The sequence below is a fragment of the Seriola lalandi genome, unplaced genomic scaffold (assembly GCF_002814215.2).
Source record: "Seriola lalandi dorsalis isolate HSWRI2012SDOR001 ecotype SW California unplaced genomic scaffold, Sedor1 jcf7180002054554, whole genome shotgun sequence".
Taxonomy (NCBI): domain Eukaryota; kingdom Metazoa; phylum Chordata; class Actinopteri; order Carangiformes; family Carangidae; genus Seriola; species Seriola lalandi.
This window is the reverse complement of record NW_019525107.1, coordinates 484,266-496,855: the sequence shown is the minus strand read 5'-3', so window position 1 is coordinate 496,855 and position 12,590 is coordinate 484,266. Positions and strand designations below refer to the sequence as shown.

General features: G+C 37.2%; 1 protein-coding gene across 1 annotated transcript; it reads right to left on the bottom strand.

Annotated features, from left to right (window-relative positions):
- Positions 1 to 15: 15 nt before the first annotated feature.
- Positions 16 to 8,252, bottom strand: cd63 (CD63 molecule). Its single transcript, XM_023415620.2, has 8 exons — positions 8,104 to 8,252; positions 7,220 to 7,305; positions 3,091 to 3,279; positions 2,898 to 2,972; positions 2,709 to 2,807; positions 2,336 to 2,479; positions 1,031 to 1,114; positions 16 to 471 (listed from the first exon to the last, which is right to left on the bottom strand). Exons 2-8 carry the CDS (start codon positions 7,283 to 7,285, stop codon positions 406 to 408), a joined length of 723 nt encoding a protein of 240 aa, XP_023271388.1. The 5' UTR covers positions 7,286 to 7,305; positions 8,104 to 8,252; the 3' UTR covers positions 16 to 405.
- Positions 8,253 to 12,590: the final 4,338 nt, after the last annotated feature.

Genomic DNA, 12,590 nt, shown 5'->3' with positions numbered 1-12,590 from the left:
CAGCAAATTCTGATGTAATTTTAAGAGTCTTTAATAAAAATAGAAACCAACAGCCAGCCTGAAACCAGCTAGAAATAAAAACTTCATTGCCAAAACAGATCCAAAATGTTTCTACCAGAATAAGCAAAGTAAAATATGTTAGAATCCCTCGCAACCAACAAGAACATACCCTGCCAGTAAAGTGGACATGAGCCTTTTCTAACAGTTTGGATTCCTACACATGCACAGTATAGAAGCAGAGATATTGCTAACCTATGAAAACATCATTCAAAATCAATACAAGGGAAAATATATTGTTCTGTGCATTATATCTGAATTATAAGATGAACATATTTTAAGTCTCCAAATGAAGCTCCCAATAAGCGTGACCTCACCAGCCAGCTCCTACACAGGTGTGAAGCTGAATCACATGACTTCGTAGCCACTGCGGATGCCTCTCATTAACATGCAGGCGAACACAATGCCCATTATCTGGTAGGAAAACACATCACACACAAGGAGAGGACATTGACATTAGCATTTCTGAGAAATTACATTTTTCTTAATCTGCCTGCAGTAAAGTTAGATTTTTTTGCAATAGAAATGGTTCATAACACACTGTAACGTAGTTGTGATCAAATATAGCTGTTTTTTTTAACAACACTTCCCCAATAATTGGAGGCTGGTGTGTAAACAAATAATGAATGACAATACCTGCAATAATATAAAATATGTCTTGATAGGGGAAGTTATAACTGCTGATGATTACTGAAGCTTTCGGCTACATTACAGTAAATGTTTGTGTAGTGCTTATAAAAGCTGAATAGGGGGACTTATAAAGTATAAAGTATAGCAAAGATTTACAACAAAATAAGATAGATTTAGATCAAACCTTTAAAATGACAAATATAACAAAAAACACATTTTAAAATACTATTTTTTTTCATACTGTAGTTCTGTGTCTAAGAGCATTAAGTAGTTCTGTACATACTGCTGTCTGGTCAGATTATGTTTCTAACGCAACATGTTTTTGTTTATTGAAGTTACATACCTGCAGGAAAGCAATAACAAGAGCTGCAACTATCACCCACTGGATGTTTTTCTTCAGGACAGCCTCCAGAGCATCATGACAACCCTGCATGAGAAACACAGAAAAGTTAGATCCAGTCTTCGCACTCCATTGGTTGGGTTGTTCTTTGAGACACTTTGCCTCTGTGTTAAACACTGACTTTCTTTTTAAAGGTTGTGTTTCGTTGACATTATCTCTTGAAATTGTTTGAAATATAGTTCATTTTATTTATACAACCCAAAATTACAAATCATACATTTGCCTGAAATGGCTTTAAAGACTGTACAGCATGACGTCAATCGTTCCTCCGATCCTCATATTTAACCCCAATATACACAAAAGTATTGAAGAGAGCTTTGCCACAAACAAAGCTTGTGTGTTTAATATTTCATGTTGTAGATGTTATATGGGCTGCGTGTGATCAAATATATTCATCATTCACAGACAAAGAAATAAATCTCATCCACCATAGTTTGGGGTCAGTTATACCACAGAGAGGGTGTTATTTACGTGCACTTGTGTCGGGACTTGCAACACACAAATACTGTGTGTCTTTGGCACAGACTGACATTATAATCCCGTTGGAGTCACGTGTCTGTCTTATATTTACTTCCTGTTGGACTCCAGTTTGGTCTCAAATAACTGTGTCTTTAGTTTGGTAGATGTTGGACATTTTCCAGAGTTGAGACATAGTTCTGTGTGAGTTTGTCAACACGCAACTTCACACTAGAGCCCGACGAATAGAAAATCAGTCAGAACAACGTATCAGCCGATATTAGGTAATCACGGATATACCGATGTTTGTGTGTATGTCCGTCAATAAATAAACTGTAATACAAAAATCCAAAGAATTGACTCAAGGGAATCTACAAGAGTGTAGACAGCTTTTACATAGTTTGTCCATCAGAGAGAACTGACAACTGTAAACTGTCCCCCTCAGTACAAATTACTACAATGGGAATTACAAAGGGGAAAAAAACTACTTGCACTGTGCGCAGCATGAAATCAGATAATGGTTGCTTGTGGCATGAGTGGAAAACACCAATTACTGACTGTCTTCTTTAAAAAAAACATTAATGTGTTTGGCTGCACCGTTAACAGATACATCCGTTGCTTTTCTGTTGTATTTCTGACACAGTAGCCTAGGCTTGTTATTGAACCACACTTGCTGTTACCAGCAGTAACCACAGGTGTTGTAAAATCAACAGGGACCGAAAGCTTGAGGATTTTAAATGTAACTAAATCTCATATTTGTTGACTTCATAACATTTGTCATTAGGGTTTTACCTCCTGGTGCACTTTGGCAGCGTCTGTCATGGTTCCGATTCCACAGTTTGCAGTGACATTCACGCAGCATGAGTCAGGCACTGAGGTTCTGTCGGGTCTGAAGTTTCTCCAGTCAGAAGAACTGTTCACACCACAGCATTTCAACTGAAAGTGCAAATGAGTCAAATGCAAAATATTTAATATGGAATTGCCATGTATCAGGCCACACATGACCAATGTACTGTGAAAGGACATCACTTGTGTTAACAGATGGTGCAAAGAAAAACACTGTCATGTCATATCATGCAAGCCGACCAACAGGATGCAGCAGTGTTATATGAAGGTGTTGTCAGACTAAGTAAACAGTGAGTAGGAGAGTTTACAGTGAACTCACATCCCTCTGCAGTTTATCCACACTGTCTTTGAATTCATCTGTGCTGTTGTTGTAATTGGAAATCATGTCAGTGAGGCTATCCTGGACGACAGTTGAGAGCTAAACGGGAGACACAACATGGCAGCAAGTTAAACCACAACTTCTGCAGGGCCTTAGATAACACACAAAACTGTGAATTTATAGACTCACTTTGTTTCTGAAGACGTATCCAGCAATCGCAGCTGCAATCTCAACAATGATGATCAACGAGAGGAGGATGGCAAACTGGAGGAAAGCGACAAATTAAAAATATTTTGAATTAAACAACTCTAAACTACATTATACATGTTTTGCACACAAAATTCCAATTCAACGTTTATGTTGTCTTATGGTTAACAATTACCGTTGTGACCATGCAGTAGTTCTCTTTCCAGGCTCCACAGCAGCCGAAGAAGGCGATGAAGAAGATCACCACACCGATTCCAATGAGGACGATGGGAGCTCCTGAGGCTGTTGCATCACGGATCATAAAGGTTTTGTGCAGAGCCACCTGAACCAGGACTCCCACCACGATCAGTGCTAGACCGCATAACTGCATGAAAAAGAAAAGATTAGTTTAGTTAATTTCTGCTATTTTCATGTCATACAACACGTTTCTTTGGTCTGAGTGTTTAGTGTAAAATATAATGTTTTATTTGATTATCTGGTAACACTATGAAAGCAAAGAGAAAGGCTGTAATAAGTTGAATTTTACTGGCAACTAAATACCTACTTATGAAATGTGTCTTCTACTAATACTAAAATACTTACTGTAATATTTATTCATTACATTGAAACAAGTGACTTTGACAGTCATCAATCTGGATTGACGTGGTTTGAATTCCCTTCTTTAAAATTTCAAGGGGAAAATTTACTCAAACAAACAAACAAACTGAAGAAAAAAAATTTAAGTGCCCAGGTTTTAGTAGTTATCCCAAGTAGATGTTTTGAATTGTGGTATCAGAATTCAAGCCTGATTAGGATGCTTAAATCTAATTTAAGCAGATTGATCAACTTCCAATCTTTGGATCCAATAGCAAATTGAAAACTATTTTCTAAATTACTGGACACAGAGTCCACAGCCATGCCAACAGCTCTTTGAAGCTGGACCACAGTGATGGTGGTGACCAACATTTTGAATTTGCACAACTTAAAAAGGAAGTTCTTAACACCACAATCAAACGAAATGACTAAGCACTAATGAAGAAAGGGGCTTGCAAAACTCTTCAGTTCCTGTATGCAAATGTAAAATGATCTGGTGATTACAAGGACTAACTCTGACTGCAGTAGGAATACTAAACATCAAACATAAGAGTTTATGTTCTCCTAGTGACCAACTCTCCTCATCGCAACAGGATGAACTGCACTATAAAAAGTACTTATTATGGCTGTATTTTGTGTACAGATGGTGCAGTGTACTAGTATGTGCAGAGAAATTCAACATTTTTTCAGCATTTCCATAAATTTGTACTAACATGTGTACTATATGTGTTAAAACAGACGCATACATGATGATACATCGATGACAGTGTGAGGATGAGCACATCACTGGTCAAGTGATAAGTCAAGCTGAACTCGAGGCAGGAAGTACTCAGGACATGTCATCGTTTCTGACCTCACTATAGTGTTGAAATGAGCATGACAAACAGACTCACTCTCCCCACAGTAACTTGGGACGTGGTTAAGACTTGAGACTCACAATCGTGTGACCTACTCCCACCACCTCCCACCTTTTCATCCCACCTTAGATATTTCCTGCTTTTCCTTGTTTTATATTATATTAAACTGAGTTTTAAACAAAGCATTTCAACATCGCCCTGGACTCTGGACATTTTTCCCTATTTTCTGCCATTTTATACACCAAATGACTAATTGAGAAATAATCGTCTGATTAGTCAATAATGGAAATAATCGTTAGTTGCAGCCCTTGACTATTGGCAGGGCAAATCATTTTAAAGACGTCACCATGGGCTTTGGAAAGTTTTCATGGTCATTTTTCACAACCTTTTGATATTTCACAGACTCAACAAAAAATCGTCAGATTAGTCGATATTGAAAATCATGATTTGTAGCAACCCTAATTCAAATAACTTGTTTTGTTTGACCAACAGTCCCAAACCCAAAGTATTACTTATACCATCATAGCAAACTAAGAAAACCAGCAAATCACATTTGAGAAACTAGCACTAGCAGGGGTTTTAGCATTATAACTTTAAGAAATTACTTTTGTTCCATATTCATTTTCAGTTGATCTATGAATCAACAAAATGTTTCAGCTTTACTGATAAATAATCAAAATATGATGTAATAAACTTGTAAATGCTTATGTGTAATTTGTGAGTCAGACTAATCCTTTTATTAACCTCTTTATCCCTCGTACATAAATGTCACCCAGCAAAAACAAACATCCTGTCATGACGTAGAACAGGATAGAGACACGAATTCATCTGTGGGTTCTTATAGAATAAGCGAACTATATTTTTTCTTCCTGCATTTAATCAGACTTGGTTCTCTGTAGCAGCCTTTTCTTTACATCTATTAAAAAGTAATATAGTTAAGTCACTGTACACAAATGAACAGAAGCCCCAGGAACAGCTCCAAGCCAAACTGGTCTTACTACTCTACAGTGTCTACAGAACAAACGAAAAAAACATAGGAAGTAAAATGACCAGAACCGCTCCTGTCAGGATAAAAACCTATGCATTTACACTGGCAGACTGTAGACATAACGTCCGGTGACACATTATGAGCCCAGTTTGTTATGTTAACCGTGTTAAACCCTCGCTTTAGCTGAAGACCTGCCCTTGTTGGCACCACCAAAGTCAATATTTGAGCTTGAGTCAAATAGGTGGCTAATGGTTGACGTAGGAAAATATAAAGAAGTGAACACAGCAGGCAAACAGCTCAATGGGTCACATCGATCCCACAACAGAATAGAATAGAATGAAACCCAACGACAGAATAAGATGTTTATCCAGGTTGCTGCCAAATTTTTTGCTTTAGCTTGACTTTAATTTTTTTGATGAATTTGTAGAGCTGAAATATTTGTCGATTAATTGATGAGATGATTGTAAACAAATGAACTATTATCACTATCTGTTTATACTCCAGCCTACACTACAGTTACAGTTGTTGAAAGATACATTAGTTAACACTTACATCTACTTACAACTGCATGAAAGTGTGTTACAAACATGTACTAAATGTTTATACACTGCTTATGTTAATATTAATAATGGAACTAATGTTAAAAATGTGCGCTGAGTAAAGAGAATAAACACAGTTGTACCACCTTACCCTATTTAGCATTCATAGGCATTGCATAGTAATTAAATAAATGGTTTATAACACATTATAATGTAGTTGTAAGCCCATGTAACTAAGTGTACTTCAACAATTACAACTCATCTTGTGGGTTCTCAAAAAGAGGATGCTCAAAATTATGTCTTAATCGGAGAAGTTATAATTGCTGACAATTACAGTACATTAATAAGACCTTAAGATGCAATCATATTTGATTGCAACAACATTATGGTGTGTTATAAACTATTAAATGTTTATATTCAGCTTATAAATCCTAAATAGGGTGGTTAAAGTAAAGCATTACCATCAACGTTGAAAGTAATTATTTGTTACAGCCCTTAAAATATGCAGTGTGAAGAGAGAATAAATGTAGCTTTGTCATTCTGTACTTCCTCTTGTCCGGTGTCCTGTGTGAAATGATTATCAGAATTTTCCTCAGTGCAACAGTTTACAGTGCAAACAGCACTGTTTAAAGCTGTAAGTGTCATTGTGTCGGTGAGGGATGGAAAAAAAAGAAAACACGTTGATCTGGATGAGTCACATGATACTGTTACACTTCTGAAATCTGGTCATAAGATTCACATTCCATCATTCCACCTCTCGCTCCCAAGCCCTCAGACACACCATGAAGAAACTGCAAACAGGTTACAACCAGGAAACGTTAAGTTTAGTCCAGGATATCGGCCACGAATGTTCCCACGTTCATGTTCCACCATGCTTTCGTTAATGTGACGTGAACAAATGTAAACAAACATGTGAGCAGGTCTACAAGTCTTCAGGAAGAATAAATGAAGCCGGTATGTCGGAGGTTATGTGAGCGTGTGTGTTCATCAGCTGATTTTACAGATGATTACATAGTGCATGTTCCCCTTAAAGAAGGGTAACAAGGCCGTAACCCAAAGCTCAAAGTCATGAGGCTGGCAGAAAGGAAAAATGTCACAAATGTAGTCCTGCAGTGAAATTATTTCAGACTGCCTAAAAAAGATAAGCTGATTTGCCTCAATACGCCAAATCCCACTGAAAAACATAACCTGGTTTTATTTTCTGTTTGCGCCCTCATTGCTTTAATTTTGGCCAACACTGGCTCACCCTCACTTCTCAGTATAGTTGAGTTTAGGTGTGATCCACGCCCACTCTGCTGCCTTTTTTTGATAGTTAATATTTTAAAGAACTGGTTGATTGTCACTCACCCAGAAAATGAAGTTGAAAAAGAAAAGCAGGAACTTCACACATTTCATTCCCCCCTCTACACCCATGGCTGATGAGAATCAATTTCCTGGAAGAAAAAACGAAAAACAAACGTGTTAAATTTTATTAACTTTCCCAAGGCAGAGCTACTGTACATGAACATTACATCAGCTGTAATATGAGCAGCAGCACACTGGAAGATCTGACTCATTTTTAGAGGCTAAGTGACTGGTGCAAGCTTTAAGCTATAAAAGGCCTTGATCCATAAAGACATGTGACAAACGTAACTTTTTATTCTCTATAAAATACGTAACCCAGTCAGCCATAACTCTGACTTTGTTTGACTGGATTTATTTTAACACCCAGGCGGCAACATACATCCGTTACTCATTAAAAGACCAATCACAGTTTAGAGCAGTAAGTGACTTTGCATTAACAGTAAATGGGCATTCAAAAACAGCAGGGTTGTACTTCAAATTCATCAAACAGGGGGCAGGTCAAAGAGGTTAAATCTGTAAAGGCTTTTACAGCACATCACATGGACCATAAAGGATCAAAAGTACGACATTTGAAGAGGAAACAGAGCCTTTCCAGCCCGTTAATCACCGCTGGGTTAGCAACAACACCAGCTTTGTCACACGCCAAATTACATCAGGCAGCCACTTCTCTAATTTAATTTGTTAGTTTTACAGCTGCGTTCGTCTTAAATAAACTCCCGACAGCTAAACTGTCCCTGTTTCCTCCACGAGTGTCGGAGAGGAAACAATCTTTTTTGACTACTTTGTTTGTTGCATCGTTAGTTAAAGGCTCGCTTCCAAAAACTGGATGAAAAACGGTTTGTAAAACGCAAGAAAAGTTCGCTATTTCGGCGGGTTTTTAGGCTTACCTTTATGAGGAAGTCTCTAAAGTCCTGCGAAGAGGGGCGAAAACAACTGTGAAGTGAAAATTTCGACAGACTTGTACCGCTTCTAGTCCCTCCCACCCTCAGCTTCTCAGTTCCCAACCTCCTCCGCAACTTCCCAGTATATTGACCAAAACTTCTTCTGCTGACTTCAGGGTCTCCTCGTTAAACACACAACTCTTGCCTGTGACCACTAGGTGAGGCCACTGACAGTCAATGCAAGCTTTTTTTTTTACTGTTTTGTTTTTTTTTACAAACGAAAAGTTTTTTGTCCAGTTTACTATAAAGCGCATGAATCCGTATTTGCAGTTAACCTGTAATCAGTCTGATTTTATGGAGGATGAATGTAAAGTAAACAAGGCTACTACAACCAGGATTTTAGACTACCCAAATCAAATCAGGGCTGCAAGAGGAGCCAACAGTAATACTACAGATGTGAAATATATGAATCTGATTGTCTCCCCCTTTTCCCAGGCCGAAAAAGAAACATTATTAATGGTGATTCAAATTATGTTGTAGTAACAGGAGATGAATCATATCCTCAGATGTTTCCTTTCTTATGTTCTGAGTAACACCCTCAGTCTGCTGAATAACTTGAGCAACATTTTGTGACCACTCGACTTTTTGTCAAAATGCAGGTTTTAATTAAGGTTATGAGTTGAATTAAAATCATAATTTGACATTGTACTTTACTTTTAAGCCAGAAATCTTTTGAACAAAGTAAACATCATGAGTGTCCAAATGTGTGTTATGACCACAAATGATTGGTGTGTTAGGCTGAACAAAGTCAACTTGTTGCTCAAGGTTATGGTCATGTGGTGAAAGTCACAAGTCTTTGTGAATGCTATGGAAGAATTCAGTATTGAAAGGTCACACTTTTATGGTATAAACACTTTGTTCCATTTCCAATCAATGATCATTTGAGACAAAAAAAAGTTAGGATGATAATTGCTTGTCAGAACTATGTCCTTGTAATTGTTAATGCAATGCTCAGCGGGGATGTGTGACTGACACTGCATGTGTTCTCATATTACTGTTGTTAAGGTGGATGAAGCGGACCAAATCGTTGACCTCAGCTGGTCTTACTCTATAACAAGCATATCAAAAAACAAACACCTGAGTGGCCCACAACCATGAGCAGATAATGAACCGATAACATCAGTCTGACCCGGTTTACTCATGTTCAGGAATTGAATTTGGTTTGTGTCAATAAAGAAATCAGATTTTCATTTGACTGGTTTGTGAATCGAGTGTTATGGTTGGTTTCTCTGGGACATATCTCAAAACCTTTTATTACTAAGTTTTACTTTTCCACTTCTAATATATATTATCTCCTTTTCTTGTTTATTTTATTTTACTATAGCTTAATCCACTCTTTATCTTTTTTTAGTGTATTTTATTCTGTTTAATATTCCTTTATTTTTATGTGCCTGATTTTGTTTAACTGTATGGCTGAAATGTTTTAATCTTGATTTTACCACATAAAGCACCTCATGACATTTTTTTTTACAGGCTCCGTTTAAAAAAATTATTAAGAAGAAGTGAAGAGCAAAAATATATTCTGTGTATTTTGTTGATATAATTACAGTAATGTAAAATTATTTAATTGCTTTCTAATTATACAATACTACACAGGAAAAATAGAACAGAATATAACAAATCAATAACTTGCAGCAAACAAACTGCACACAAATTGCTCAATATTCAACTTATACCATCATGTGTTTGGACCGCCACATCTGGACAATCTGATTGAAGGTAGGTTTTATTTATCTATGTTGTAACATGTTGTCACATACCAGGAAAAAAATACGCTAACAATGGACCATGAAGTGTCCCAGTAAGCCGTTCCAGTAAGAGTGCACAATACAAAAGCCCTGAACCTGGGTCACCTAGACGGACAACGGTTTTCAGTAATGTTATCTGAGGTTACAGTTGTGCTTTTCATGCATGTAATGACATGAAATATCTGCTGTGATGAAATGGTCTTACAAAGCTCAGTGTCCTTAAGTCCTCAAGCGGATGGGTTTTCATCAGACTGAGAGTTGAAAAAGTCAGTGTGCAAAACACATGAATATCTGTTCAGCTGCTGAGGCCAAAAAATAAATGTAGATACTTTGTGTTTTACAAAGACTCACAATCCTGTAGAATTCTCTCATATGAAATATTTTCTATATTTTCTAATACTTTCTTACATCTAGTAAGTGTTTGGTCCGCAGGTACAGTAATCTATTGTTCTGTGCCTACACATCTGAAAGGCTTTTGTCAATCTACTTTGCTGCTTTAAATATGATTCATTCAACACTTGCAAGGTGAATTACTCGTTGACAAAAAGATGCAACATTAGGTAAATCCAACCTACCTGAGGCAACATAACATTTGATGCTCCCCTTTTGAAACTGTGCCCTTGTGTAAATACTTTGGCTTCCAAGTGCATGCCAATTTATCTTCTAAACAGGAAACACAAGGCTAAAACTTGGCATTTATTTCAGAATGAAGTCCTGTTTCACCCGTGGATCTAAGAAAAGGTTGGTAGCTGCCATATAGTGGTGTAGAATTATAGAGACGTAATTTCTCTGTTACTTCACTGTTCATTTTAACATTGTCTTAAAATGGAACCTTAAAATCCTTTACTGGCCTTAATGGTTGCACCCATCATGGTGTTTTTATAGGAGGAAGCCACTGGTAAGCCTTTATTTACAAGAGCAGCTTATCTTTCAGCCACTTCCACATCTCTCTTTGTATTTACTTACGCCACCAATGTCAAACTACTACTAATACTGCTCTTGTCTGCACCAAAGGTAAAACAGCAAAAGAGAAAAAGTTTCCAAATGAGTTGAGCTACAAAAAAAACTTATTGCAATCACATAAAATTATTTTAAAACACATGACTGACACTTTATTGATTGATATGGGCACATTCCAGTGGTTTGAGAATTTTAAAGTAAATTATGTATTTGTAGTGCTTTGTTAAAAGGTTTTATAATTGATCAAAGAAATTATAAAATGTAACGTTTATCTCTCAAAATGTTGTTCTCTACCCTCTCAGGTCTATAGACTGGTCGTAAGGAAATGTTTTAATCCAACCAAACCATGTACAGACGTTGAACGTACACTCGTAGTGACGACATCTAGTCTGGTGTTGTGATTGGCTGAACGGCCTGTCACTCAACCAAAAGCCCAGAGGAGGAAGTGGCGGGACAAGACGTAAGAGGAGGGACATGGTGCTCTCATCATGGCGGGATGCATGAAAATGATAAACGGTTTCAAGTCTTCAAGGGCTAAATTAAAGGTTTTCATGGTGCTGCTTGTCTGTTTACCTAAAACCTCACTCCAGGATACAGGTAAGAAGCAATGTTACGCTGTAATAACAGAGACTTTAATTTAAATGATACGTATTTTAAATAAGTAACATTGCTCTAGCTAACCCCGGCTAGCTTGTTTTTGGTCTTTGCTGCAGTTAAACAGTAGTTACTTTATGTTAAGATAATTCATATATCCTCATAGCTCGGTTACTTCTGGCTGTCCTCTGATTGATACTCTGTATAAAGGACAGACTTAATGTCATTTGGCCATGTCTTTTATTTTGCTGTTGTAGATTTGCTGAGCACAAATCTGCTTGAGTTTACGACTCGTCCTCATTTTATTTTTAACGTACTAATAATACAACACCTCCCCAGTCCTCACTGATCAGGAACGTGTTTATATACACAAACTAAAACTATTGCAGTCTAATACAACTTTCCTGCAATAAATCATATCCTCACGAAAGTCTCAATGTTCAGTCTTGGTTTTGATTTTGGTTTTGGTTGAAACTGTTTTAGAGAGGTGTTGATTCTACTTTATATCCATAATTTAGGGGTTGAAGTTTGTGGTGCTGTTGAACTGTATTGCATTAGTTTGATTGGTGTTCCTATTATATTGTCTACCCCATTCAAATCAATGAGGGTAGGGTAAACAGCAGACACACCTCCCTGTATTATGCAATACAGTTCACAACAGCACCACAAATGTGATCACATGATCAAACAGTTGAATCAACACCTCTCTAACACAGTTTTAACACAACCTGAACATTATAACCTCCACGAAGGAGGATTTTATTGCAGTGGTGTATTTAACTGCATTAGTGTTAGATAGGTTAGCTAGCTCCTATTAAAATGACAAGTGAGTGTATGTGCAGCTACAGCAGCTCACAGGATATTAAACTGAGTGTGAAGGGAACAACCAGGGGATAAAGACAGTTCTGACAGTCTTTATTCAGACTCTCAGGTGAGATTTCAGTCCTGTATGAAGTGAGTTATTGGGTCGATGTTATCTTGAGGAAATAGAAATGTTTCACCAAAAAAGTTTTAAAGTTTGTTGTAAGTAAACATAAATAAAGCAAACTGCACTGTATATAGCGAGTTAGGGAGATATACAGTTGCATGCCAAAGTCTGACCCCCTGGTTCCTGTAGCAAGTTAAATACAG